The sequence below is a fragment of the Lagopus leucura genome, unplaced genomic scaffold (genome assembly GCF_019238085.1).
Source record: "Lagopus leucura isolate 7727_CA_CO unplaced genomic scaffold, USGS_WTPT01 Super-Scaffold_100049, whole genome shotgun sequence".
NCBI lineage: Eukaryota > Metazoa > Chordata > Aves > Galliformes > Phasianidae > Lagopus > Lagopus leucura.
The window spans coordinates 538,522-562,649 of record NW_024962295.1 but is presented as its reverse complement, the minus strand read 5'-3'; the positions used below and the strand labels follow the sequence as shown (position 1 = coordinate 562,649).

At 47.7% G+C, this 24,128-nt stretch overlaps 2 protein-coding genes across 8 annotated transcripts in view; one reads left to right on the top strand and one right to left on the bottom strand.

Moving 5' to 3' along the window:
- The window catches only part of UGGT1 (UDP-glucose glycoprotein glucosyltransferase 1), a 46,099-nt gene extending 31,364 nt beyond the window's left edge, over positions 1–14,735 (bottom strand). For 2 of the 4 annotated variants that reach the window (XM_042885343.1, XM_042885345.1), the window contains exons 1-9: positions 13,843–13,942; positions 13,289–13,427; positions 11,198–11,280; positions 10,554–10,684; positions 9,656–9,768; positions 2,956–3,130; positions 1,988–2,084; positions 524–602; positions 226–326 (exon numbers count right to left, since the gene is read on the bottom strand). In XM_042885343.1, the coding sequence (XP_042741277.1) occupies positions 226–326; positions 524–602; positions 1,988–2,084; positions 2,956–3,130; positions 9,656–9,768; positions 10,554–10,684; positions 11,198–11,280; positions 13,289–13,413 (904 nt within the window). In that variant the 5' untranslated portion in view covers positions 13,414–13,427; positions 13,843–13,942. Of the gene's footprint in view, positions 1–225; positions 327–523; positions 603–1,987; positions 2,085–2,955; positions 3,131–9,655; positions 9,769–10,553; positions 10,685–11,197; positions 11,281–13,288; positions 13,428–13,842; positions 13,981–14,581 lie in introns of those variants that run through there. The other 2 variants (XM_042885346.1, XM_042885344.1) reach the window with 2 other exon arrangements.
- Positions 14,736–15,229: 494 nt separating this feature from the next.
- SAP130 (Sin3A associated protein 130) overlaps positions 15,230–24,128 on the top strand; it is a 19,284-nt gene continuing 10,385 nt past the window's right edge. For all 4 annotated transcript variants that reach the window (XM_042885369.1, XM_042885370.1, XM_042885368.1 and 1 more), the window contains exons 1-12: positions 15,230–15,275; positions 15,793–15,910; positions 16,031–16,269; positions 16,858–17,016; positions 17,798–17,909; positions 19,184–19,308; positions 20,062–20,186; positions 20,739–20,889; positions 21,461–21,551; positions 21,828–21,932; positions 23,108–23,249; positions 23,486–23,607. In XM_042885369.1, coding sequence (XP_042741303.1) covers positions 15,799–15,910; positions 16,031–16,269; positions 16,858–17,016; positions 17,798–17,909; positions 19,184–19,308; positions 20,062–20,186; positions 20,739–20,889; positions 21,461–21,551; positions 21,828–21,932; positions 23,108–23,249; positions 23,486–23,607 — 1,483 coding nt within the window. In that variant the 5' untranslated portion in view covers positions 15,230–15,275; positions 15,793–15,798. The remainder of the gene's footprint in view (positions 15,276–15,792; positions 15,911–16,030; positions 16,270–16,857; positions 17,017–17,797; positions 17,910–19,183; positions 19,309–20,061; positions 20,187–20,738; positions 20,890–21,460; positions 21,552–21,827; positions 21,933–23,107; positions 23,250–23,485; positions 23,608–24,128) is intronic.

The window sequence follows — 24,128 nt, the reverse complement described above, 5'->3', positions numbered from 1 at the left end:
GAAAGTAAACCTCACTTCAGGAGTCCCATGAAAGAAACTTTCCAAAAGCCATTTCAGCAGGACTCAGCAAAGAAACTTTAGAAAGCCCATACTTTCCACTGCAGGAACTTACAGTCAAACTCTCCAACTGAATACAGTTGCTGCTGCTTCATTTGCACAGAGCACAGGGAGATAGGTTTACTTTAAGTTCTGACAGTGCAATATTGAAAGTCTTACACAGCTTACCTTGTAACTGCCACACTTTCAAGGGTGCCATCTCGTTGGTACTTTCCACGAGGTGTTTTCTAAGCTCTTTCAGCTCTTCAGTCAAGTCAGGATACAACTGCCTAAAAGGGAACGAGGGTCAAGCAATTCTATAGCTTCCTGTAATTAAGTCTGCCAGTAATTCAAATACACTAATACACAAAAAAGCATGCTGCTAACACGTGTGGATCACCCAGATATTTAAATAGCAATAAAGCAGATCAGCACCTATGCATCAAGTTACTCAATGTGACAAAGACAAAATGCAACTGAGCTTTACCTTAATTTCCCAAAAAGAAATCCTTGCACCTCATCGATAGGGTCATCTTCATCTATTACTGTAGCATTCACATCAGTGCCTATGAACACGCAGAGAAGAAAAACACTGCTGAATTATTCAGAAACAGCTCTCGTGTGCTTTGATAAGCTTACCAAAACGCTCTGCAGTAACTGAAGAGGAAAGAAAGGACGCTTGTCAACCTGTACCCAACTGTACTAACTGTACAAATGGACACAGTAACTGCTGAAATAAAATCAGGGTGGATTGTTTACAAAGAAAAGTTTAAGCTGGGTAGAAACCTCAGGGATGTAGGCACTGCAAACTCAGGAGGACCTAGGAGCTCTCAGGACACACAAGCTTTGTAGAGAAAATGACAAACTCCAACCATGAATGCAATCCTGATCGTATAATCCTGAGCATAATGACCTAATTGCTGGACACAGACCAGCTCTAATCTACGTGTTTCATGCTCAAATCCAATCAAAGTCCTGACCTTCTGAAAGAATGATTGCTTCTGGACAGGCAGAAAGAGCATAGACATGCACAGAAGGCTGCATGCAGAATACATCCAGAATCAGACAGGAGCTGGATGAAAGTCATTGACCTCTAATTTGCAATACAATATCAGTGCAGCTCATTTTGCAGCTCATAGCAATGCAAGCAATTTGTCCATTTTACAAATAAGGAACCAATAGTTTCTTTTGTCAGTACTCCATACCACTGCAAGAGCTCTGATCTGTAAGCAGAATCTGATTAATCTGTAAAACCCTGAAGAACTCCATTTAAAATATGAATCCTATTCTTCACAGCTGTTATCTGTTACTAAAAGAAGTGGAGGGGGGAAAACACCAAAAATCCACAGCCAAAAAAAAAAAAGTAGTTTTTTTTTTTTTTTTACTTTATTTATGAGTTCAGTTAAAAAAAATAAAGCAGAGATTTCCATTTATCTCCATATACACATATATGTGTGTATACTTGTACATGTACACAGTCACACAAATTACCCCACTAAAATAAATTTGGCAGGTGCACAGCTGTTCAAGAAACAGAGGTCAGTACAGAAGGGAAAAAAAAAAACAAAAAACAAATGCACAGTGTTCTAAATCCTGTTTTTCCCCAAAAACAAGAACAGGAAACGTTCTACTCTGAGGATGGATACGCTAAGTAACATCTGCTCACCTGGTGAAAAACTGGTCATGTTAATTGTGCTTTTACTAAGATCTAGTCCAGAGTTGTGACACCACTGTGCCAACCACAGATAAGCAAGAGAAGTGCCTTACTGCATATATGATTGAATCAACATAGAGAGAAGGAGGTGGTGATTTTGGAGATGTCAGATCAGAAAGAAAAGTATCTGCACTTCAGTCAAACAGCCATTTGTTTAAAAGAAAAAACAGCAAAAAAACCCAGCAAAACATATATAAAATTGAAGCACCCACATTAGTTATTAAAACAAGAATTCACCTTTCACCTTTGTATCATCCTTGGCCTTATATTCGGTACTTTTAATAGCCAGTTCCACACCATAGCCAGAGAGGTAGACTTTTTCCTTACTGGGATTCTGCAAGGAAAAGCAAACGTTGCAATATTGCTACTCATTGTTTTGATCTACAAATTAAAAGCTGCCATTTCCCAAAGCTTCAAAATCCCAAGCTGGTGCTTTACATCTAACTGCTCAGTGATGAACACAGTGAGTGAACTTCCAGTACTGTGTTGTAATAGCACAACCATGCCAAGACCAATCGTGCAATACAACTTCATTTCTTGCTTCAGTACCTCTCCCAATGATAATAAACAGATAATTGTTAAAAATGAAAGCAGCACATGCAGTGCAGGACTACATTAGGTTTAGTACCATTGGGTACCATGGGGGGTTGGACTCGATGATCTCTGGAGGTCCCTTCCAACCCCTACAATTCTGTGATTCTGTGAAATGATATTCAGAAAAATGTCATCTCTCTCCAATTTCTCTGAGTTGTTAAAATCAGTTCTATGGTTATGGGTTAAGGGAAGAAGATGGCAAACAGGACATGTCACACTAGGAGCAGTAAGTGGTTCTGTAACAAAACTGCCTTTTATTTGAAATGGTATCCTAAGGTTAATCTCTGCTCTTCATACCAAGTGACTCAGTTGGCCAAGCTGTGGAAAGATCCAATTCTGATTTCCTAGAGCAACATTTTTCTAGGTTAAACCCTGTAGTTCCTCTGGAGATCAGCTCTGCATTAGGAAAAACTAAATGAGCCTCTTACTTAAACAGTCAGGAGATAAAAGAGTCTGTATTGCCACGAAGCAATAAACAGTGAGTATGCCAAATAATGATGAAGCAGCAATGCATTATGCAAGTGTCAATTTAAGGGAGCTGAGATCACTTTTCCTTTTGGCCTCTCCTGGACAGTTACTCTTGCCTGCTTTACCTGAGCATACATACTTACAGCAATATAGTGTCTGAGGACATAAGTGATTTCTCCTGCCTCAGCCTTTGCAACAAGCAGCTTATGGAACCTGTAGAAATCCTCTGTGCCAATCTCAGCATACAGTATGACAACGGGACTTTCGGGGTTGGATGCTGGGTACGTGTGGTCTCCTTTGAACAAAAAGGGCTTTGGTCTAAGAGCAAACATTGAAGATGATCACAATGTGATTCGTACCATTCCTTTACTCAGTGCAAAGTTCACAATTTCTTTTTCTCATGTTTAAACATCTTTTCTGCCTTCACAGCATACGTATGCAATACCAGGGCTGGCAGCACTAGATGCAGTGCTGATAAGACTTTGTTAAAAATGGACACATGGAAACACAACAAATAGCTAACTGATATTTTGAAGCTCATACAACACCCAGAATGTGAACTGTTGAGTCCCAGCCTGACCCATTGATTGAGCACCTGGGCAGCCCTGGGAGCACAGGTGAAGGCAATTCAGCTGTGATACAGGAAGGGGTGCAGCCTGGCTGCACCTCTCTCAGATCTCATTGAAGGGCTGACTGCCACTGGGGAAGGATTTCTTTCTGGAGATCCAGCCTTGGTGAAGCTTTCCCTGCAAACCTGAAGTCAAATTTTTGCTGTGGAGACTTGCTTCTGAGCAGGTAAGTCTGTGCGGGCAAGGGATTGGAGTAAGAAAAGAAAACCAAAAAGCTCTTTTTAAGGCTTTTTTAAGGCTTTTTTTAGGACTTTTTTTGAGGCTAACATCAGCACTGCGCTTGAGCTGGGAGCTGACAGCTTGTGGGTGGGCTCCTGAGTCACCAGGGGTGGACTGGCACATTAGTGGCAAGGTTTAAACACCCACCCACACCTTCACGCCTGATAACAAGCCTTAAATAGCTCCTGGGAGTTCCTGGGAGCTCCACGAATCACATCAGGTGAGAAACCACTGTTTCTGTTCATTGGGAAAGGGGAGGTCCCTCCTTGCTCAGGAGACCAGATTTCCTTGGCAGTCTCTGAGACCACCAGCTGAAACATGGTCTCCACTACACAGTGGGCTCATTCCAAGAAGACTGTTGCAACCTAGATTGAAACCTTAGTAAGAAATGTTGCTGTTCAGGCCTCTGGCTGCAGGGAGTGCCTGAGCTTACTTCTGCCTGGGGAGAGTGGCAGGGACTTAACCTGTGCGAGGTGTGAGCAGGTGGACGAGCTTCTCAGCCTGGTGGTGGAGCTCGAGGATGAGGTGCAGAGACTTAGGACCATCAGGGAGTGTGAGCGGGAGATTGACTGGTGGAGTGGCTCACTGGCTTACCAGAGGGAAGGGCCATGGGAAAAAAAACCCAGACAGCTGGTGGACCCCCTACCCTGTCACAGTCAGACCTCACTGGTGAGGAAGGTTGGAAAAGAGTCCCGACTTGGTATCACAGGAGACACCCCTGCCTGCCCAGCCCACCTCCACAACTCCCTCTAAGTACCAGGTTCCAGATGCTGGAAGTTGAAGTGACTGGAGAGGTGATGCAGGATCAGCCTAGGAGAGAGCCCAGGGTGAGGCAGTCACCCCATGCCTTGAGACTGCCTCTGATAGTAAAGAAAGAAGGGTGGTTGTGGTGGGTGACTCCCTTCTCAGAGGAACGGAGGGCCCCATGTGCAGACCTGACCCGTGCTGTTGGGAAGCATGCTGCCTTCCTGGGGCTCGGGTCAGGGGCATAACCAGGCAACTCCCAAAGCTGGTTAGGTCAACTGACTATTTTCCTCTATTCGTAGTTCAGGTGGGCAGTGATGAAATCACTCAGATGAGCCTACGCACAATGAAAAAAGATTTCAGGGGTTTAGGGCGTTTAGTCCACGGAGTGGGAGCTCAAGTGATCTTCATGACCACATGAGGGACAGGTGTGTCATCTGTGACAGCACGGCTTCATCAGAGGAAGGTCATGCTTGACCAATCTGGTGGCCTTCTATGACGGAGTGACGGCATCGGTGGATAAGGGAAAGGTGACCAATGTCATTTACCTGGACTTGAGCAAGGCCTTTGACATGGTCCCCCATCACATCCTCATCTCCAAATTGGAGGGATGTGGATTTGATGGGTGGACCACTCGATGGATAAGAAACTGGTTGAAAGGCCGCAGACAGAGGGTAGTCATCAATGGCTCTATGTTCAGGTGGGGGCCGGTAACGAGCGGCGTCCCCCAGGGCTCTGTCTTGGGACCGGTGCTCTTCAACATCTTTATCAATGACATCAATGTAGGAATTGAGTGCACCCTCAGCAAGTTTGCTGATGACACCAAGCTGAGCGGTGCGGTCAACACAGTTGAAGGAAGGGATGCCATTCAGAGGGACCTCGAGAGGCTAGAAAGGTGGGCAGGGTGAACCTGATGAGGTTCAACATGGCAAAGTGCAAAGTTTTGCACTTGGGTTGGAGGAATCCCAGGCATCCATACAGGCTGGATGGAGCGGTCCTTGAGAGCAGCCCTGTGGAGAAGGACCCGGGGGTCTTGATAGATGAAAAACTTAATATGAGCCAACAGTGTGCTCTTGCGGCTCGGAGGGCAAATGGTATCCTGGGGTCCATCAAAAGAGGGCTGGCCAGGGACAGGGAGGTGATTGTCCCCCTCTACTCTGCTCTTGTGAGGCCCCATATGGAATACTGCATCCAAGTGTGGAGCCTGCAGTACAAAAAAGACAGGGAGCTGTTGGAGAGGGTCCAGAGGAGGGCCACTAGGATGATCAGGGGACTGGAGCACCTCCCCTATGAGGATAGGCTGAGGGAGCTGGACTTGTTCAGCCTGGAGAAAAGAAGGCTGCAGGGTAACCTCAGTGCAGCCTTTCAGTACCTAAAGGGAGCCTACAGAGGGGAGGGGAATCAACTCTTTGAAAGGATTGATATGTGTAGGACGAGGGGAAATGGTTTTAAGTCGAGGGAGGGGAGATTTAGGTCGGACCTCATGGGGAAGTTCTTTACCCAGGGAGTGGTGAGGTACTGGAACAGGCTGCCCAGAGAGGTTGTGGATGCCCTGTCCTTGGAGGTGTTCAAGGCCAGGTTGGATGGGGCCCTGGGCAGCCTGGTTTAGCATTTAACATGGAGGTTGGTGGTCCTGCATATGGCAGGGGGGTTGGAGATTCGTGATCCTTGAGGTCCCTTCCAACCCTGGCCATTCTGTGATTCTGCTCTATACCTTCAGGGCCAATGAGGGACTCCAAGTGTGATAGAAAAGCACAAGCGATGGATAATTGGCTTGGAGGTTGGTGTCGAACCAGAAACTTTGGCTTCTTTGATCATGGGGCAGTTTACTCAGCCCCTGGCCTGCTGTCTGCCTGTGGAACCCACCTATCTCGAAGGGGGCAGTGAATACTAGCGCAGGAACTAGTGGGGCTTATTGAAAGAGCTTTAAACTAGCTATGAAGGGGGAAGGGGACAAAACAGACCTCTCAAGAGATGAGCCTAGGGGAAAGATGCTCGAGCAGGGGATGAGGCAGATGGCTCATCTGAAATGTGTTTATACCAATGCACGCAGCACGAGCAACAAGCAGGAAGAGTTGGAAATGGTTGTGAGTCAAGCTAATTACAACCTTGTTGCTATTTCCGAAACATGGTGGGACCACTCCCATGACTGGAGTGCTGAGACAGATGGCTACGAGCTCTTCAGAAGGGATAGATGAGGAAAGAAGGGTGGTGGTGTGGCCCTTTATATTAAAGACTGTTTCGATGTAGAAGAGCTTGGGGTTGGGAATGATAGAGTGTAGTGTCTATGGGTAAGGATCAGGGGGAAGGCCTGTAGAGGTGGCACCTTGGTGGGGGTCTGTTATAGACCGCAATCAGGACAAGAGATGGATGAGGCATTCTATGAGCAGCTCGCAGAAGTCACACGATCACCAGCACTTGTTCTGATGGGAGACTTCAACTTCCCTGATACATGTTGGAAATATAATATAGCACAGAGGAAGCAGTCCAGGAGGTTTCTAGACTGTGTGGAAGATTTCTTCCTTATGCAACTGGTAGGAGAGCCTACCAGGGGCTGTGCCCTGCTGGACCTGGTCTTTGCTAATAGAGAAGGACTGGTGAGAGAAGTGAAGGCTGGGGACTGTCTTGGGCAGAGTAACCACAGAATTGTAGAATTCTCCATTCTTGGGGATGTCAAAAGAGTGGCCAGCAGAACTGCCTTCTTGAACTTCCAGAGGGCAGACTTTGACCTGTTCAGGGAGCTTGTAGTGCGGGTCCCTTGGGAGTCGCTTCTCAAGGGTAAAGGGGCCCAGGAAGCCTGGACGCTCCTCAAGACCGAAATCTTGAAGGCACAAGAACAGGCTGTGCTGAGTGCCGTAAGGCGAGCCACAGGGGAAGACGACCGGTGTGGATGAGCTGGGAATTACTGTTGAGACTCAAGGAGAGAAAGAGAGTCTACATCCTCTGGAAGAAGGGACAGGCTGCTTGGGGAGACTACAAAGAAGTAGCTAAGGTATGCAGGAAGGAAGTTAGGAAGGCGAAAGCCCAACTTGAGCTCAGGTTGGCCTCTGCAGTAAGACAATAAAAAATCCTTTTACAAATATATCAATGGGAAAAGAAGAACCAAAGATAATTCTCATCCTATACTTGATGCAGCAGGGAATGTGGTCACTGAAGACAAGGAGAGGGCTGAGGTCCTCAGTGCCTTCTTTACATCTGCCTTTAACAGCCAGATCAGTTATCCTCTGGGCTTTTTATGCCCCAATCTGGAAGTCTGGGACACTGCACAGAATATGCCCCTAGCAATTCTGGTAGAGACAGTCAGAGAGCTCCTCCTCCATCTGGACTGTCACAAGTCCATGGGACCAGATGGGCTGCACCCTCAGGTGCTGAGGGAGCTGGCGGGGGTGATTGCTGAGCCCCTGTTGGCCATCTATCAATGCTCCTGGTTAACTGGTGAGGTCCCAGAGGATTGGAGGCTTGCTGATGTGACTCCCATCTTCAAGAAGGGCCGTAAGGAGAATCTGGGGAACTATAGGCCTGTTAGCCTGACCTCAGTACCAGGGAAAGTTATGGAGTAAATCATCTTGGATGAGATTGCACAACATGTACGCAGTATCCAGGGGATCAGACCCAGCCAGCAGGGTTTGTGAAAGGCAGGTCGTGCTTGACCAACCTCATCTCCTTCTATGACTGGGTGACCAGTCTGGTAGATAAGGGAAGGGCTGTTGATGTAGTCTTCCTAGACTTCACCAAAGCCTTTGACACGGTCCCTCACAGGCTTCTTCTAGGGAAACTGGCTGCCTGTGGTCTGAACAGATATACACTTCTTTGGGTAAGGAACTGGCTTCAGGGCCGTGCCCAGTGGATCGTGGTGAATGGAGTGAAGTCCAGCTGGCGACCTGTTTCAAGTGGTGTCCCCCAGGGGTCGGTACTGGGACCCATCCTGTTTAATATCTTTATTGATGACCTAGATGAGGGCATTGAGTGCACCCTCACTAAGTTTGCAGGTGACACCAAGCTGGGAGGTGGTGTGGATCTGCCTGAGGGTAGGGCAGCCCTTCAGAGGGATTTAGACAGGCTAGACTGCTGGGCCAAGGTGATGGGATGAGGTTCAACAAGGCCAAGTGCTGGGTCTTGCACTTTGGCCACAACAACCCCATGCAGTGTTACAGGCTTGGGGATGAGTGGCTGGGTGAGTGTGAAGAAGAGAAGGACCTGGGGGTGTTGGTTGATGCTCGGTTGAACATGAGCCCACAGTGTGCCCAGGTGGCCAAGAGAGCCAATGGCATCCTGGCCTGCATTAGAAATAGTGTAGCCAGCAGGAGTAGGGAGGTGAGCATCCCCTGTACTCAGCACTGGTAAGGCCGCACCTCGAGTACTGTGTTCAGTTTTGGGCTCCTCACTACAGGAAAGATGTTGAGGTCCTGGAGCGTGTCCAGGGAAGGGCAATGAAACTGGTGAGGGGTCTGGAGCACAAGTCTTATGAGGAGCGGCTGAGGGAGCTGGGATTGTTCAGTCTGGAGAAGAGGAGGCTCAGGGGAGACCTCATTGCACTCTACAACTTCCTGAAGGGAGGTTGTGGTGAAGAGGGATTTGGCCTCTTCTCCCAGGCAACGAGCAGGACACGGGGTAATGGCCACAACTTGTACCAGAGAAGGTTTAGATTGGACATGAGGAAGAACTTTTTCTCTCAGAGAGTGGTCAGGCATTGGAATGGCTGCCCAGGGAGGTGGTGGAGTCGCCATCCCTGGCAGTGTTCAAGAGGCGTCCGGATGACGTGCTGCATGATATGGTTTAGTGCTGGTGGTGGCAATGGTGATGAGGAGACGGTTGGACTGGATGATCTTGTAGGCCGTTTCCAACCTTGTGATTCCATGATTCTATGATTCAGGGACGAGCCTCCTCTTCCCTTCCTTTACAGCTCCTTTCTATCATGTTGATTCTTAGTCATTACACTTCTGGTGAAATCCCTTTTCCCATCACTAAAATACCTTTTCTTAAAAGTTATCTGTGTCCTTTAAAATTTCAGTTACTTTTATTTTGTGATTCAGAAGTTTTGTATAAAAATAAAAGGCTACTAGACCAAAGGATCAGTAAAAGCTAATTCCAATCAGAATTAGTACAAAATAATAGACTACCACTTCTATGCAAGAGATGGATACATCAAAACTGATGAAAACCAGAAACTGACTCATGACAGTCTCCCTGCAGCAGTACAGCTAGAATGTCTTTTAAGATCTAATGTAGCAACTGGAAAAGAAGCAAATACCTTTCTGAAGCAGTCTTCAGAAGTGTTTCAAGAGAGTTGTATTCGCATGTCTTCTCCCCATGCACAGCAAAAAAAAGGGCACAACCCTTCAGTGGAGGCTCATCTGCTGCTATCTGTATTGAAATATTTGCAGTAATAGGTTGAATGTTTACCCTGAGAACAAGGGAAACTGAAACAGCACAGCTCTATAGTAATTGGTCTCCTTTCCTATTTATTATATAAATTAAGCATGAGGTAAAAGTCACAGGACTGATAAATAGGTCTTAAATTATTATAGTTATTTTGTCAGCTTATTGCTCTCAGCTGATAACAGTTCCCAGAACAGGAATTGGGACCCACAATTGCAAAGGGTTGGTATTCTTTGTATTATATGCTAGAGACCACTACATGTATTCAACAGAAATGATAAAATGATTCAAGACAAAAAAAGAAGATGCCTTCTTCTGCTTGCTTCAAAAAAGCACATCATAATGAATGGCTTGCAACAAACTGCATGGCCACCATGGTTAACAAGGAAGACAGAACACAACAAACTGCCCTTTACAGGTTCTAATCACTACGAATACACACTTGTGGATGTACAACTGAATAATGGGAGCATCACTAACACCATAAGCATCAACAGAGCCGTAACGATGTTCTTCAGAAGTCTCTGCACATTTATGAGTGCAGTGGGTGTGCAAACATCTCAAACTCCCACTTCTTTAGGCTGCTGTAGACAGATGGGCTCCAGTCTGGCACACAACGAAATCAGCACACACCTGTGCACCTGAGCTCAGCTGTACGAAGCACCAGTCACCTTAACAGTCTGTTATCTGTGACACAGATGGCTCCTTCCCAGAGGCCCTACCTTAATGCTTTAGAAAGCAGTGGAGGATTTCTCCCATGCTGTACTGACCTGCTGAAAAGCTTGAACTGTTGCAGAGTAAGAACGCAACGACAAGGAAAACTTCAACAGATTCTGCTGTAAAGGTGACAAGCTCTGGGAGGCTACCTTCAGAATTTCGTGGTAAGCAGAATAATCACTGCCTGCAAAGTCAGAGCACAAGCAGTTATCCTCCTATATCACATCCCCACTAATTGAGATTTATATCAACAGTATCCCACTGGTGTTAACTGAAAATATGCACACCACCTTTCTTCCTTAATTTTCATTACAAGTGCCACAAATGGATGGGAGTTAACTTCATTAACTTCATCCATGAGAGAACATGGACACTCATATACATTCCTAAGCATGCAAACAGGAGCAGGGAAACAGTTAAGAGCTTCAATTTAACTTCAGTTTAGAAATAAAAATACCAATAATATTTTATGCTTGATGTGGAGACAAAACTTGGAAGTAAAACAGTTGTCTGCCACTGCTTTTGTCAAATGGACATCAAACACCTTGAGCACTTCCACAGCAAAAACAATACCAAAGTCAGCCCTCCCTGATTTTTACAATATTGTACAATGGAAGACAAAAACAAAAAAAAAAGGTTTATTTTTCAACCACAGCCATTTCCAGTGGTGATTAAAAAAATCATTATGAAAACTTACCATCATGTTCAGGTGTCCTAATATGCTGACTGGCTTCAACAAAATTCCAGAACTTTTCTTGACTTTCTTCTGACAGAAATTCACTGCAGAAGAGAGGACACAGCTAAATCCATGAGTTCTGTCACAATACTGACACCCTGCAAAGCTCTACAGAAGGTCAGCTCCCACCATACCTTCACCCTCTGCACAAAGATGTATATTGCTACAAAAAAAAACAAAAACAGACCTGGAAAGCTAACAACAGACAAAGCAGTGAATAGCAATGAATACACAAAAGAAGCTGATCAGCACTTGCTCATCTCTCAAAGACCGAAGTGCACGTTCTGGGAGCCCTTCTCCCTCCTCCATTTCTTTTAAGCAGACATTTTTGTTTACTTTATTGCAACAAACTACAGCTGGTTAGAGCTACTGGCTTAAGTGGTGTGGGTTTTTTTTAAGCGAGCAAAAAGAGAAGTCACAGACAGCTTCAAACCATGACACTGTAACCCCCCCTGTATTAAGTACATGGTTATAGGGGCACAGATAGCAAAAATAGCTCCCTTGTACCATTTCATATGCCAAAGGATGTCATAACACGAGATGTGAAGCCCACCAGGTACTGCAGCAGCATATGTGCCTGTCCCAAGCCCTTCTGACCTACTGCAATAGGCACTGTTGAGATGTTTAGGTACTGAATGGCAGTGCTGGGTGTGCCAAGCAGCAGGAATGACTTGGCTCTGCAGTGCTGCATCACTCTGGAGTTCACCTAAGATGAACAGAGCTACCCAAAGTCTTGGAATGTAACGGTCAGGTTACAAACCAAGCCTTGGCACATAATTATTACTGGATTCCTATTTGCTGGTCTTCTAGGTGAGGTTTCCTACTAAGCTCCCTCTAAAATCCCTCTAAGTTTCCCCCCCCCACAAATGGTTGACATTGTCAGGATCTTTAAATCCCAGCATCAGCACCTGAGTTTTGCACTTTACAGCTTGAGGCCTTTTCAGTCTTGAAACTGAAGGTCTACAGAGAAGGTTACAGAAGAGCAGTTAGTTTCACCCAAGGCACACCTGTCCTACTGCTCAATGTCAAGCCCAGCAAAATGCCCAATGCCTGAATATCTGTACATGAACCAGCCATGCCAACACAGGCAGAATTCCACACATGGCAACACCTCTACACAATACCAAATTCATCACACACACTTGCACAAGCACCACGAAGTCCTGCTTTGCCTTGACACCAGATGCTTACACCATGCAATGAAATGACTGGGACCTGTGAAATGCTAAGCAGACAGGCAGGGGGAGGCCAGCATTTAGCACACAGGCCTGTATACCATTCCCTTGTAATTGATTACACAACATATCTGTTCAAAACATTGTCTTATAAATAAAATACAGTATAATCTGTGACTTCAGCTTGCCCATATTCATTGACAGCGTGATACTATTATTTCCCTAACTTAAACAACACCTTTAAAAAAGGATACAGATCTTTCATTGGAATAGATCTCTGCAGGTTCACCTGCACAACTCACAAGAACAAAGTTAAACTTGAGCTAAAACCATGCAAGGAACAGATACACATCAAAACCAGCAGTCATCACCAGAGTTAAGAATGCAGGCAGAGGGCAGCTCCTGCCCAAGCCTGTATGTCAAATGCACCTGACAGGAGGGAAATAGAAGCAACTACCCCAAAAGCTGCAGCTCCCCAGGGATACAGCTGTGTGTAAATGCACTTGGATGGGAGCAGATGGGGTTTTTTCTGACTGATGCTCAAGGCTTAATGTATTAAGAGAGCACTGCCTCTACACAGACACAGAACGCAGGAGCAGGGCTGTGTCACCAGAAACAGAAGACCAACACCTCCAGGTCAAACTGGACACTAAGACACCATGCAGGATACATCACAGAATCTTTAAGAGTTGGAAGGGACCTCTCAAGGCCATCTAGTGCCCTGCAATGAACAGAGACATCCACAACAAGAACAGGTTGCCCGGGGCCTCACCTTGAAAATAGTAACCATGTACTCTTACATATTGCTTTATACTCTGTGTATTCTCAGTATACTCAGTACATTCTGATTTGCGATTGAAAATCACAGTGCACTGACCTTGTCTCAAGGAGCAGAGGAGTTGAAGACCACTTTGTAGTTAGAGATGTTGTCACAGCCTTAGAACCTCCTTTTACAAATGAGCAGCTGAACCAGAACCCCAGAACTGCAGTAAGAATTCCCATTTTATAGCGGAAGTCTAAAAAAGATAAAGAAAACAAGTCAGCTCTGTGCTGCCTCTTTTTCTAAGTACAGAATCTCACATATCCAAATATAATACGACATTTTAAAATTGGGTGGCCTGTAATAATTCAGTTAATCACAGTCCCACCTGCATTTACAAAATTAAAAACACTATGGGGCCAGGAAAAGAGAAAAATTATTTTAAAATCCAACTCCTGAACTACAATCCAACCTAAATCAATTCCTGCCCCTTTGATGTTCATGCTTTTAAATAAAAGTGCTTCTCTTCTGGGACACCCACACCACATGTAATTAGCTTTACGGTGTACTACAAACAGGGAGCCTTTGAATAAGGCGGAACAAAAAGCTACTTTCTGGGGAAGTAAAATCGCATCCTCCATTCACACAGACACCCCCATGGCCACACAAACCGATGTCAAAGGAGTCGGGCGAGGTCAGGGTCCCCAGTCAGCCCCTTATGCTCTGCTGCATACAGCACACCTCTGCTCCAGGGAGTGAGGAAATGCCCATTGCCTGCAGGCACTACATGCCACCGGGATCAGAAGCTGGAACAGGAACAAAGTGACACAGCTTACTGTGAGAAATGAGACAACCAACTGCCAGCACCAGCACCCCCACCTCAAAGTGACACAGTGCACAGGCATATACACACACACATCATTTCTTTGCCACTCACACTAATTCCATGGCTGTGTTCTATGACCACTCATCACAAGGCAACTATGGGGGATTTCCTTGCCCACAGCTTCCACAAACCTATGGAAGATGGCAGTTCTCATGGCAGCTTTCTACTACAGCCAGTCAAAATACAGGCCTCTCTCCTGACTGCAGTGCATTTACTGCACAACCCCATACACCCTTACTTTGTAATCCCTATTTTTCAGGATAACGCCGTTCACAGTTCCTCTCAGAACAGGGTGCTTCTGAGAATCACAGAAACCGAATACAGAAAGGACCCCAAGGGCCATCGAGCCCAACTCCCGACTCCACAAAGGACCAACCTAATCCCAACTCCGCGTTTGAGGCGCTGTCCAAGCGCTCCCTGCCAAGCCCTAGCGGCATACAGGCACACGTCACCCCACCCCAAGCACCGAGACCCCCGGCCATCTCCACCCATCCCCAGGCCGGCCGGCCGGCCTGCCTGCCTGCCTGCCAGCCAAGGGATCGCGGCCCCGTCCGCCGCGCGGGTCGCCCCGGTAACCTCACCTGCCGCCGGCCGCCACGCGCCCTTCCGGCTCGCGCCGCTCCTGCCGCTTCCGGGCACCGCGCTTCCGCTTCCTAGCGAAAGGCGCCTCTCCGCCATAGAGTTGTGAAGGGCGGAGCAGAGCGTCACCGCGCCGCCATCTTGGGGCGGGGCGCTCCGCTCCACCCTCCTGCTGCGAGCAGCCCAGCTGGGAGCGGAACTCGGTCGCTCTGGGAGGGGCTTTAGGCAGGGCGCGGGGCGGACTGATGTGCCGGCGGTGTTACCGCGCCGAGTGGAAACAGCTCCCGTTGTGCCGCTCTCACAGCCGCCCCTGAAGCCGCGGCCCCCGGGGACAGGCATCGTTCGGCTCCGCCCCGCCGCGTTGCCCGGGAAACCCCGCGGGCTCCAGCCAATAGCGCGCCGCGGCCGGGTGCCGCCTCCCCGACGTCTCGCGAGATCTTCGCCGCGAAAGCGCGTTCTCGGACTACACCCGCCAGCAGCCCCCATGAGCTGCGGTCACAGCCAATAGTGTGTGGGAACGAAGCGGGGGGCGGGACGAAGCAGAGCCAATCCGCCGTGGGCAGCGGCGGCGGCGGAAGCGCAGCTCGGTTCTGGGCGCCGGCGGCGCGCAGCGAGAGTCGGGGCCTCGCCCCGGGGCAGGTACGGCAGCGGGTGGCGGGCTGTCAGAAGCCGAGGGCAGCGATGGGGCCGGCGGCGGGTGGGGAGCGGCGGGGGAGTTTGCGGCAGGCGCAGCGCTGCGGACGCAGGGCGAAGCGACGGCGGGGCGGGGCGGACCCGGGACACCGCGTCGGGCTTAGGACGGGCAGAGCGGGGCAGGGCTGCGCCGGGCGGGTAGCGCCGCGCTCCCGAACACATCCGGGCCCCGCCGGGCGGCTCGGCGGGGCGGGGCGGGGCCTGGCGGCGGGGCGGTCCCCATTGGGCAGCGTCCCAACCCCCCCCCCATTGGTTCGGCGCCTCCTGAGGGCGCTGCTGCGGCGGCTCCTGAGCGGCCGCGCGTCGCCACAACCCATTGGCTGCCGCGGAGGGGGCGGGGCGAGGAGGGGGCGGGGCTTCTGGCGCCGCGCCCAATGAGCGGGGCGGAACCCTCGGGGCGGGGGCGGCGCGGGCGGTGTGATGCGCGCGGCGCGACGTAACGGCCGTTCTGTGGGCTCTGCAGGCGGAGATGAGCTCTCAGCAGTTTCCTCGCTCAGGCGCGCCTCCCGCCGCGTTGGGAGCCAACCCCCCCACCGGACCCGCCGGCGGCACTGCCGGACTCATCGCCCCCGCGGCCACGAGTAAGCGGGATGGGGCGGGGCTGTGTGCGGCCCCGGCGGGGGGAGCGGGAGCGGCGGGGAACTTCGGCTCCGCTCGGCTCTGCGTCGCTTTAGCTCTCGACGCCTCTCTTCTCACTGCAGCGAGCGATGAGTCTGTCCGTGACCCCGAGGTGGCCCCCAGGGAGCAGCACCTGGGCCCTGGCGCTCCTGCACCGCCCCGCGAGGAGAAGCAGGAGCCCGTGGTGGTGCGGCCCTACCCGCAGGTGCAGATGTTGGCCCCGCACCACCCGGTGCCTCCCGGAGCACCCGTGACGGTGGCAGCCCCACCTGCACACCTGGCACCAGCTGTGCCCCTCTCCTTCTCAGATGGGCTCATGAAGGTAAGCAGGGGTCGTGAATGAATGCTTCTAAATGAGAAAAGCAAGTTGATTATTGATGAGGTTTTTTTCCCCTCAAGAAATTCTAGGATAGCTGTAGGTGCGTTTCGTCTTTTAACCTGTATTAAAACTTGAAGTGCTGAACACGAGTCAAGGAGTTCCCTGTTTTTATTGTTTGATTTTTGTTTCTGTGCTCTGATGGCTCTGGATGGAGGTGTTCCATGTGCTATGCTTCCTGGCATCACAGTGTTATCCTGAAGGGTTGGGTTTCTTGCACTCCTTAGAGTGACTTCAGGGAAGTCTGAAAATGTTCACTGTGTGAGAGTGGATGAGAACATGAAGCAAACTGCTGATGCACAGTGTGTAGAGAAATGCTACAGCCCGAACAGATCCATGCTTTGTGTTAGAAGCTGCCTGATTCCAGCACAAAACATGCTCTTTGTCCTAGATGAAAATGGAATGGCTTTTCACGCCCCTGGCCCTACTTACTTTTGGGCAAAGCTAGCTTTCCCCTCCATCTCCAGCAATGGTTTCTCCAACCCTGAGTTGCCCCTGGGAGTTTGCAGCGCTCCTGACACTTCTTTCTTGCAGCCACCGCTGAAGCCCACCATGCCCAGCCGGCCCATTGCCCCTGCACCACCCTCGACCCTCTCAGCTCCTACAAAGGTTCCTGGACAAGTCACAGTCACCATGGAGAGCAGCATCCCGCAGGCTCCAACCATCCCCGTGGCCACCATCAGTGGACAGCAGGTCTGTGCTTTCTGCTGCAATCACTGTAAGGTCAGAGCAATGTAGCACTGGCACAGCAGGTCAAGCTCTTTGAAGCAGGGGGGAGGCAGAGAGCAGGCTTCCCTGTCCAGTGGCCACTCTGTTGGTCAATTCTGCTTGGAGCAATATGCTTTAGTTACTGCTGGCTCTGTAGAAAGCTCCTGAGTTGGTGTAATCATCCAACTGGCAGTGAGACTGCAATAGGAGAAACATATCCAAAGCTGTTATGTTCTTTAAATAATTAAATTTGAAGCTGGTGTGCCAGGGCACTCATTGCAAACCCTCTGAAGTCTCAGGTCTTCTGTGTAGTGTCCTTAGGAGGATTTGAGTTTGGATATGCTGTTACTTTCATGACTACTCATAAAAAGTCTAGCACTGTTAGAAAATGGAATTCATTTGTTACAGTGTTTGTCAGAGTGCTGCTCTTCCTCTGACCTGAATAGCAAGGTGCTAGAGATCTGTGCCTTTAAGGCCACTGGTAGCAGAAGGGACATGTCTCAGGTTGGTGTCTGAGTGGCTGCTGACAGTCTGCTGTGTGCCAAACAGAAAAACAGATCTCTCAAATGTTGACATCCTTCCTGTCTGGTGTCAGTTGGCTCTGACTTCTCCCTTCTTTACTCACTTGTGATGCTCTTTGTAGCATGTATTTCTACAAAGTCTTTTCTGTCTTTAGAAGTCTTGAGGTAACGCTGTCAGAATGGCTGTTAATTCTTATCCACAGAACTCCCTGTTTATTTTTTGATATATGTCTTTAATTCTGCAGGGCCACCCTAGCAACCTGCACCATATTATGGCTACTAATGTGCAGATGTCAATCATCAGAAGTAGTGCTCCTGGGCCTCCTCTACACATTGGAGCTTCCCACCTTCCTCGAGGTAAGCACTGAGCAGTGTGTGGCTGCCTGTTGTGCTCGCCTGCTGAGGCAATGCACCCTGTCTCTGAAACTCTCCTCACTGCTGATATATGTGGTATAGCGACCTCAATTGTTCTACTTTTGTGCTGTTAGCAGTGAATGCTTTCGAAGAGGGGGAAAAAAAAAAAGCCAAAAAACCAAAACCATACTGGCGTAGATTGGCATGTTGTGCAGAATGTGATGTTCTTGGTAGTAAGCATCTCTCAGTGAACCACAGTGATGTCTGAGCCCTGTAGCTATCTGATAGAGGATCATTCCAGTATGCACTTATAGGTGCTAATATATCATTTGCATTTGCCCTTGGGTGAAATGCTGATGCTAACTCCAAGCTCCTGTCTCTCAGGACTTCAGTTGCTGCAGCTTAAAAAACAGCAGGGCAGCCCTTTATAAGAAGCTCAGTGCAGTGATTCCTGATAAGCTGCACTTTCCAAACGTTTATGAGTTGGGTCTCCAAGTTTCAGTTGGTCTGAATTTCAAAGCACCAATTGCATTTCTGTTGCCGTTGAGATCCAATGTTATGCCACTGCTCAAGGGAAACAGAAGTGTTGCGTGCAAAGATCTGACCTCATGCTAGAATAGCTGGAAGGGCTGCAGCATTATTTGCAGCTCAAGTCAATGTATTTTTGGTCGCCTGATTCCTGTAGGACAACCAGCATAAACCTGGGGTGTTCACTTAGTGTATTTTCTCTCCTGATCTCTTTCTCTCAGCTTGCATACCACTTCCTAACATAGTTTTGGTCAGGAATGTTTATGCAGTCCATCAAATGATTTCAAGGCTATTTGCCTTTCAGAGCAGTTTCACGTGATCAGGAGTCAGCAAACTGTGGACAAAAAACCCCACAGCTCTCTGCTGCTGCAGCTTTACAAACTGTTGGTGACTTTTTCTCCATTTTTATTTATTGCAGGGATATTCCTGGTATCAGATAACTTGTTTCCCCATTAGCTCAGTGGTCAAGCTGAATTATTTCTACTGATTTCTCTAGCTAGGAATAGAAAACTATCAGGTTGATAACATCAGGTTACTGTTGGGAATGAGAAGCATCAGTAAACCCAAGTCACTTAAAAGGGGAAAGGCAGACATCATTTTATGAATATAAAGTACTTTTGCTCCTAGCCTTGCTTTTAAACCATTGTTATCTAAACAGAAATACGTCCCAGCTAACACAAGGGCCTGTCTCTGCAATGCTAGTGGAGCCATTTGTATGCACTATTTAACATGCTTGGTTTGCTTCCCAGGTGCTGCAGCTGCTGCAGTGATGTCCAGTTCAAAAGTAACTACAGTCCTGAGACCAGCATCCCAGCTGCCCAATGCAGCCACTGCTCAGCCAGCAGTTCAGCACATCATTCATCAGCCAATCCAGGCAGGTAGCAGCCAGGCAGCTCTGCAGAACCACCTGCTCCAAGTTCCTCCTGGCATCTCCTTGCAGTCCATAATATTTGTTGGGCTGAAGCTGTCAGCAGCTCTCTTCTAATTCAGATTGTTGGGTATCCATGTCTGAGAGCAAGCTGTGAAGTGGTCCTGTTAGTCCCATGCTTACAAGTTGGGAGCAGGGCATGCTGTAATAGTGGAGTTTTAGTCTGAAAGCCCTAGCATGTTGTGCAGATGGGTGTTTATTCTTAACTGTATTGATGTAGAATTTAGAAAAATAATAATAATAAATGTAGTATGCTGCCAAAAAGATCTCAGCTTCTACATTCATGTTAAAGAAAGACTGTGGGTATCTGCTCTCTGCAAACGTTCAAGGTTAGGATAAAGGGTCAAATCACTTCATGCTTCAAGATCCCAACATAATTACCTTTGCCTTCCTATATGTGTCATAGTATGGGGTTTCAACCTGTTCTGAAGGAGCCTTTGTTGTTTCTCCTAAAATCCTTCAGAAGCACTGCAGTAATTTCTGTTAACCTTCCTGGTCGTTGGTGCCCTCTGTATGTCCTTTAAAAATCAGAGTAGATTTCCACAGGAGCTTGCAGATCAAATCAGAAAGATTGAAAACATCATAGAATGCTGAAGCTTAGTGATAAGATCTTAAAAAAGGTGATTCTAGGCAAATAATTCCTACTTATTCTCTAAAGTGCAGAATTTCTTTTCTGAATGCCTGTCTCTGTTCTTGCAGTCTCGTCCACCCGTGACAACTTCAAGCACTATTCCTCCTGCTGTGGTGGCAACTGTCTCAGCCACGAGAGCTCAGTCTCCTGTTATAACCACAACAGCAGCACATGCCACAGAGTCAACCCTCAGGTAAAGATGATAAAGGCAATTTTTTTCTAGTCTGCAGTGCTCTGACTGCACAGAGGCTGTGGGAGGAGGAAACATGTTAGTCATCCTGAGCTGATTGTCCTCTGGATGTGGGATGGTGCAATACAAAAACAGGAGTGCTTGCACACTGCGGAAGCTTTCAGTTCTGTGAATAAAAGTTACTACGAAGGTGAACTGTTGCACTGTGTTACAAAAATGGGCACAACAAATCAGTTCTGAACTGCTGCTTCCTGGAAAGCAGAGTTTCCTTTCTAGGAGCCTATAGTTCAGCCTATCTTTTTTTCCGAAGACACAGTGAAGAGTGACAAGTGAATGTTGTAAAGCATCCCTGACAAGAAGAGCTTCTGTACAGAGCTATTTAGGGCAGGCACCTGACGAGGACAGAACGGTGCAGTTTGAGTTCCTCATGTTGCTTCACCATGTTTTTGATAGCAGTGCTCTTTTGAGAGAGGAAGAAAACAGAGCCAGACGCATCACTTTGTCTTTCAGATTTAGCATCCACAGAATTATCTTCATGATTGTTTTTCTCTCCAGCCGGCCCACCCTGTCTATCCAGCAGCACCCACCTTCTGCAGCCATCAGCATCCAGCGGCCCGCACAGCCCCGCGATGCGGCCACGCGGATCACACTGCCATCCCACCCAGCCATAGGAGCACAGAAGCCACAGCTCCACACCATGGCCCAGGTAGGCTGCTCAGGGGAAGCCCTTCTGCTGCTTTCGGGCATCGTTTGAATTTACATTTGGGTGGATAAGATGAAATTTGGGAAAGGAATGTTAGGTTAGAAATTTATGTTCTTTACAGTCCATGCGGCATGATTCCAAGCTGAGTAAATATCGAAAATCCCTTCAGTATCTATTCTTTCAGTACCTAAAGGGAGCCTATAAACAGGAGGGGAGTCAACTCTGTGAAAGGGTAGATAACAGCAGAATAAGGGGAAATGGTTTGAAGTTGAGGGATGGAAGATTGAGGTTGGATGTCAGGGGGAAGTTCTTTACTGTGAGAGTGGTGAGGTGCTGGAACAGCTGCCCAGAGAGGCTGTGGATGCCCCGTCCATCCCTGGAGGTGTTCAAGGCTGGGTTGGATGGGGCCCTGGGCAGCCTGGGCTGCTATGAAATGGGGAGGTTGGTGGCCCTGCAGGGGACACCAACAGGGCAGGGGGTTGGAGGTTCATGATCCTTGAGGTCCCTTCCAACCCTGGCCATTCTGTGAAAAATGTGATAGTATTTTAACTTGAAGCTTTTCTGCTTTTAATAGAAAACCATTTTCAGTACTGGTACTCCAGTGGCAGCAGCAACAGTGGCACCTATTTTAGCAACAAATACCATTGCTTCAGCAACCACAGCTGGTGAGTGTTCATAATGCTATTGTGAGAGGGCTGTGGGTTGTTGAGGTTTTCTTGTTGTTTCTCTACGCTGAAGTTGGAACCTAATTAGATTTGAGGGAACCTTCCTTTCTGCTAAAGATTGCTTTTGGAAGTGTGTAATTAGAATCTAGGAGAGAAGTTGCTGAGCTCACCAAGGGGCTGTCTGGGCTGGGTTTTTTTGCTCTTCATTTGGATGTAGATATACTTCTGTGTGATTGAGCTCTGCACAAATATCTCGTATGCTCCTTTTTTTCTTAGGTTCTGTTTCTCACACCCAAGCGCCTACAAGCACCATTGTCACCATGACAATGCCCTCCCATTCTTCCCATGCTACAGCTGTCACGACCTCAAACATCCCAGTTGGTGAGTGATTTCAGTTCCAGGAGAAATGTGCACTGGGTACTTTGGTTATACTGTTTATGCTAGCAATATTTGTGTGCATTGGCACATCAGGGAAGGGAAGCAAATCAATTCAAGCTGGGAGAAATCAACTAAAGGTCTGCAATGGCACAGCTTATTTCAGTGCCAGGAAGAAATAGATGTTCTAGGAGGAATAAGTAATAAAATGGCTCATTAACTTCCTCAATTGAATTTTCAGACAAACGTAGGCTTTTTGGCATTGCAGAACCTGCACTGTATGCACTAGGAGTTGTCACTGCTCGGTGATAAGGCTTTCTTAGCTGGTTTTTGTACAAGAATCCCATGATTCTTGAGGCATTGGATGCAGCTCAGTCAAGGCTTGTGTGTTCATCTGAAGGTGAAACAGCTGAAGCCTGAAAATGGCGAGCTTATATGCAGACATCCTGGAAGTGCAGTCTGCATGAGATGTTTCCAACACATCTGCTTAAGTTTCCTTTGTTCATCTCCTCTGTTCTGCCCACTTCCTTTTGTTGAAACTCTTTAGTATCTTTCCTGCCATGAATTTGCCTCTGTCTATATTTGCCTACCATATATTTCATTTCCCTTGGTGTCTGTCAAGTTTTGCTTTGAAAATATTGATAAATAAATTATTGACAGCAGGAAGGATTGAGCTGATCATTGGAAAGAAAAAATAGGCAACTTCACTGAAGTTCTGGAGTTACTTCACCTCTTAACAGTTAGAAGTTACATAAACACTTATAATGGCTTAGAATTCTGGTACAAGTGGAATGGAAAAAGTGTAAGATGGATTTGTTTAGTTTCCTATGTTTCTTCTTAGCCTGGTCTGGTGGTTGGTGACCCTGCACATAGCAGGGGGTTGAAACTAGGTGAGCGTTGTGGTCCTTTTCAACCCAGGCCTCCCTGTGATTCTTCCTGTTGAAGTAATGTATCATCACTGGACAGGAAATGATTGGAGGTTGGGGGCACCTTGGCAGTGGGGTTGGGGGTTTGTGGTTTGGGATAGGGTTTTTTTTGTTTGTTTTTGTGTAGTTTTTTTCAGTGTGGTTTGTTTCTGCTATTTTTTTGATTTTTGTTTGGGTTTTGTGGTTTTTTTTTTGAGAACTAATTCTGACTCTGCAACTTTTTCTCTGACTGATGACACGTTTGTCTTTCTGCAGCTAAAGTGGTTCCTCAGCAGATCACACACACTTCTCCCCGGATTCAGTCTGACTATACAGCAGAGAGGAGTAACCTCATACCCCTCTCCAGTCACCGGGCATCTCCAAATCCAGTAGCAATGGAAACCAGGAATGACAACAGGTGGGGAAATAATATCTCTATGAATAAGAGAGTGCGAGTAGCTTCTGAGTGCCTTGCTGCTTGTCTGGGCTCAGGGCACGAGTCTTGAGAGAGTTTTGGTAGTTCTGAATTAATCACAAGAGCTAATGAATGCGATAGCTTATGACAGATGACAAAAATTGGGCAGCTGTCCGAAGACAGGAGTTGGAGGTAAGCAGATGAAGTGCTGTGACGCTTGTTGTTCTTGCTGCCTGCAGGCAGTCGGTGCCTGTCCAGTTCCAGTACTTCCTACCGACCTACCCGCCCTCTGCCTACCCGCTGACTGCGCACACCTACACCCCCATCACCAGCTCGGTGTCCACCATCCGCCAGTACCCAGGTGAGGAGCTGTGGGCTGAGCTGGCCGATGCTTTGCTCGCTTGTTTGTGTACCAGCTTCAGCGCTGGGAGCAGCTGAGAGGCTTGCGTGCTCCTTTCTGGTAACAGAGCACAGAGTCTGACTTCTGCTTTCCCCTAAGCCTACAAGGAGCACTGAGCGGCTTCAGAGGCCTGCTACACACAGCTGATAACCATTTTGTTGTGAGTTTCAAACCTGATATCCAGAAGCTTGTCTCTTTTAAAGTATCAGATTTCACAAATCAAAAAACAAGGGAATTCCTCCAAAACAGATGAGCTCATTATGCATCTTCATTCTCTGACATTCTGAGAAACCCGCTTTTGATATCTTTTCATTTGAACATACAGTTTGAGAGAGAAGCGTGAGTTGAAAACAGAAAGCAAGTTGCATTGCAAGCTCTTGGTGTTCTGTTTACCAGAATCAGGCAATAACCAGTTTGAATTGTTGCAGTAGTTTGCAGAGAAGCAAAAAAAAAAAAAAAAAAAAAAAAAAAAAAAAAAAAAA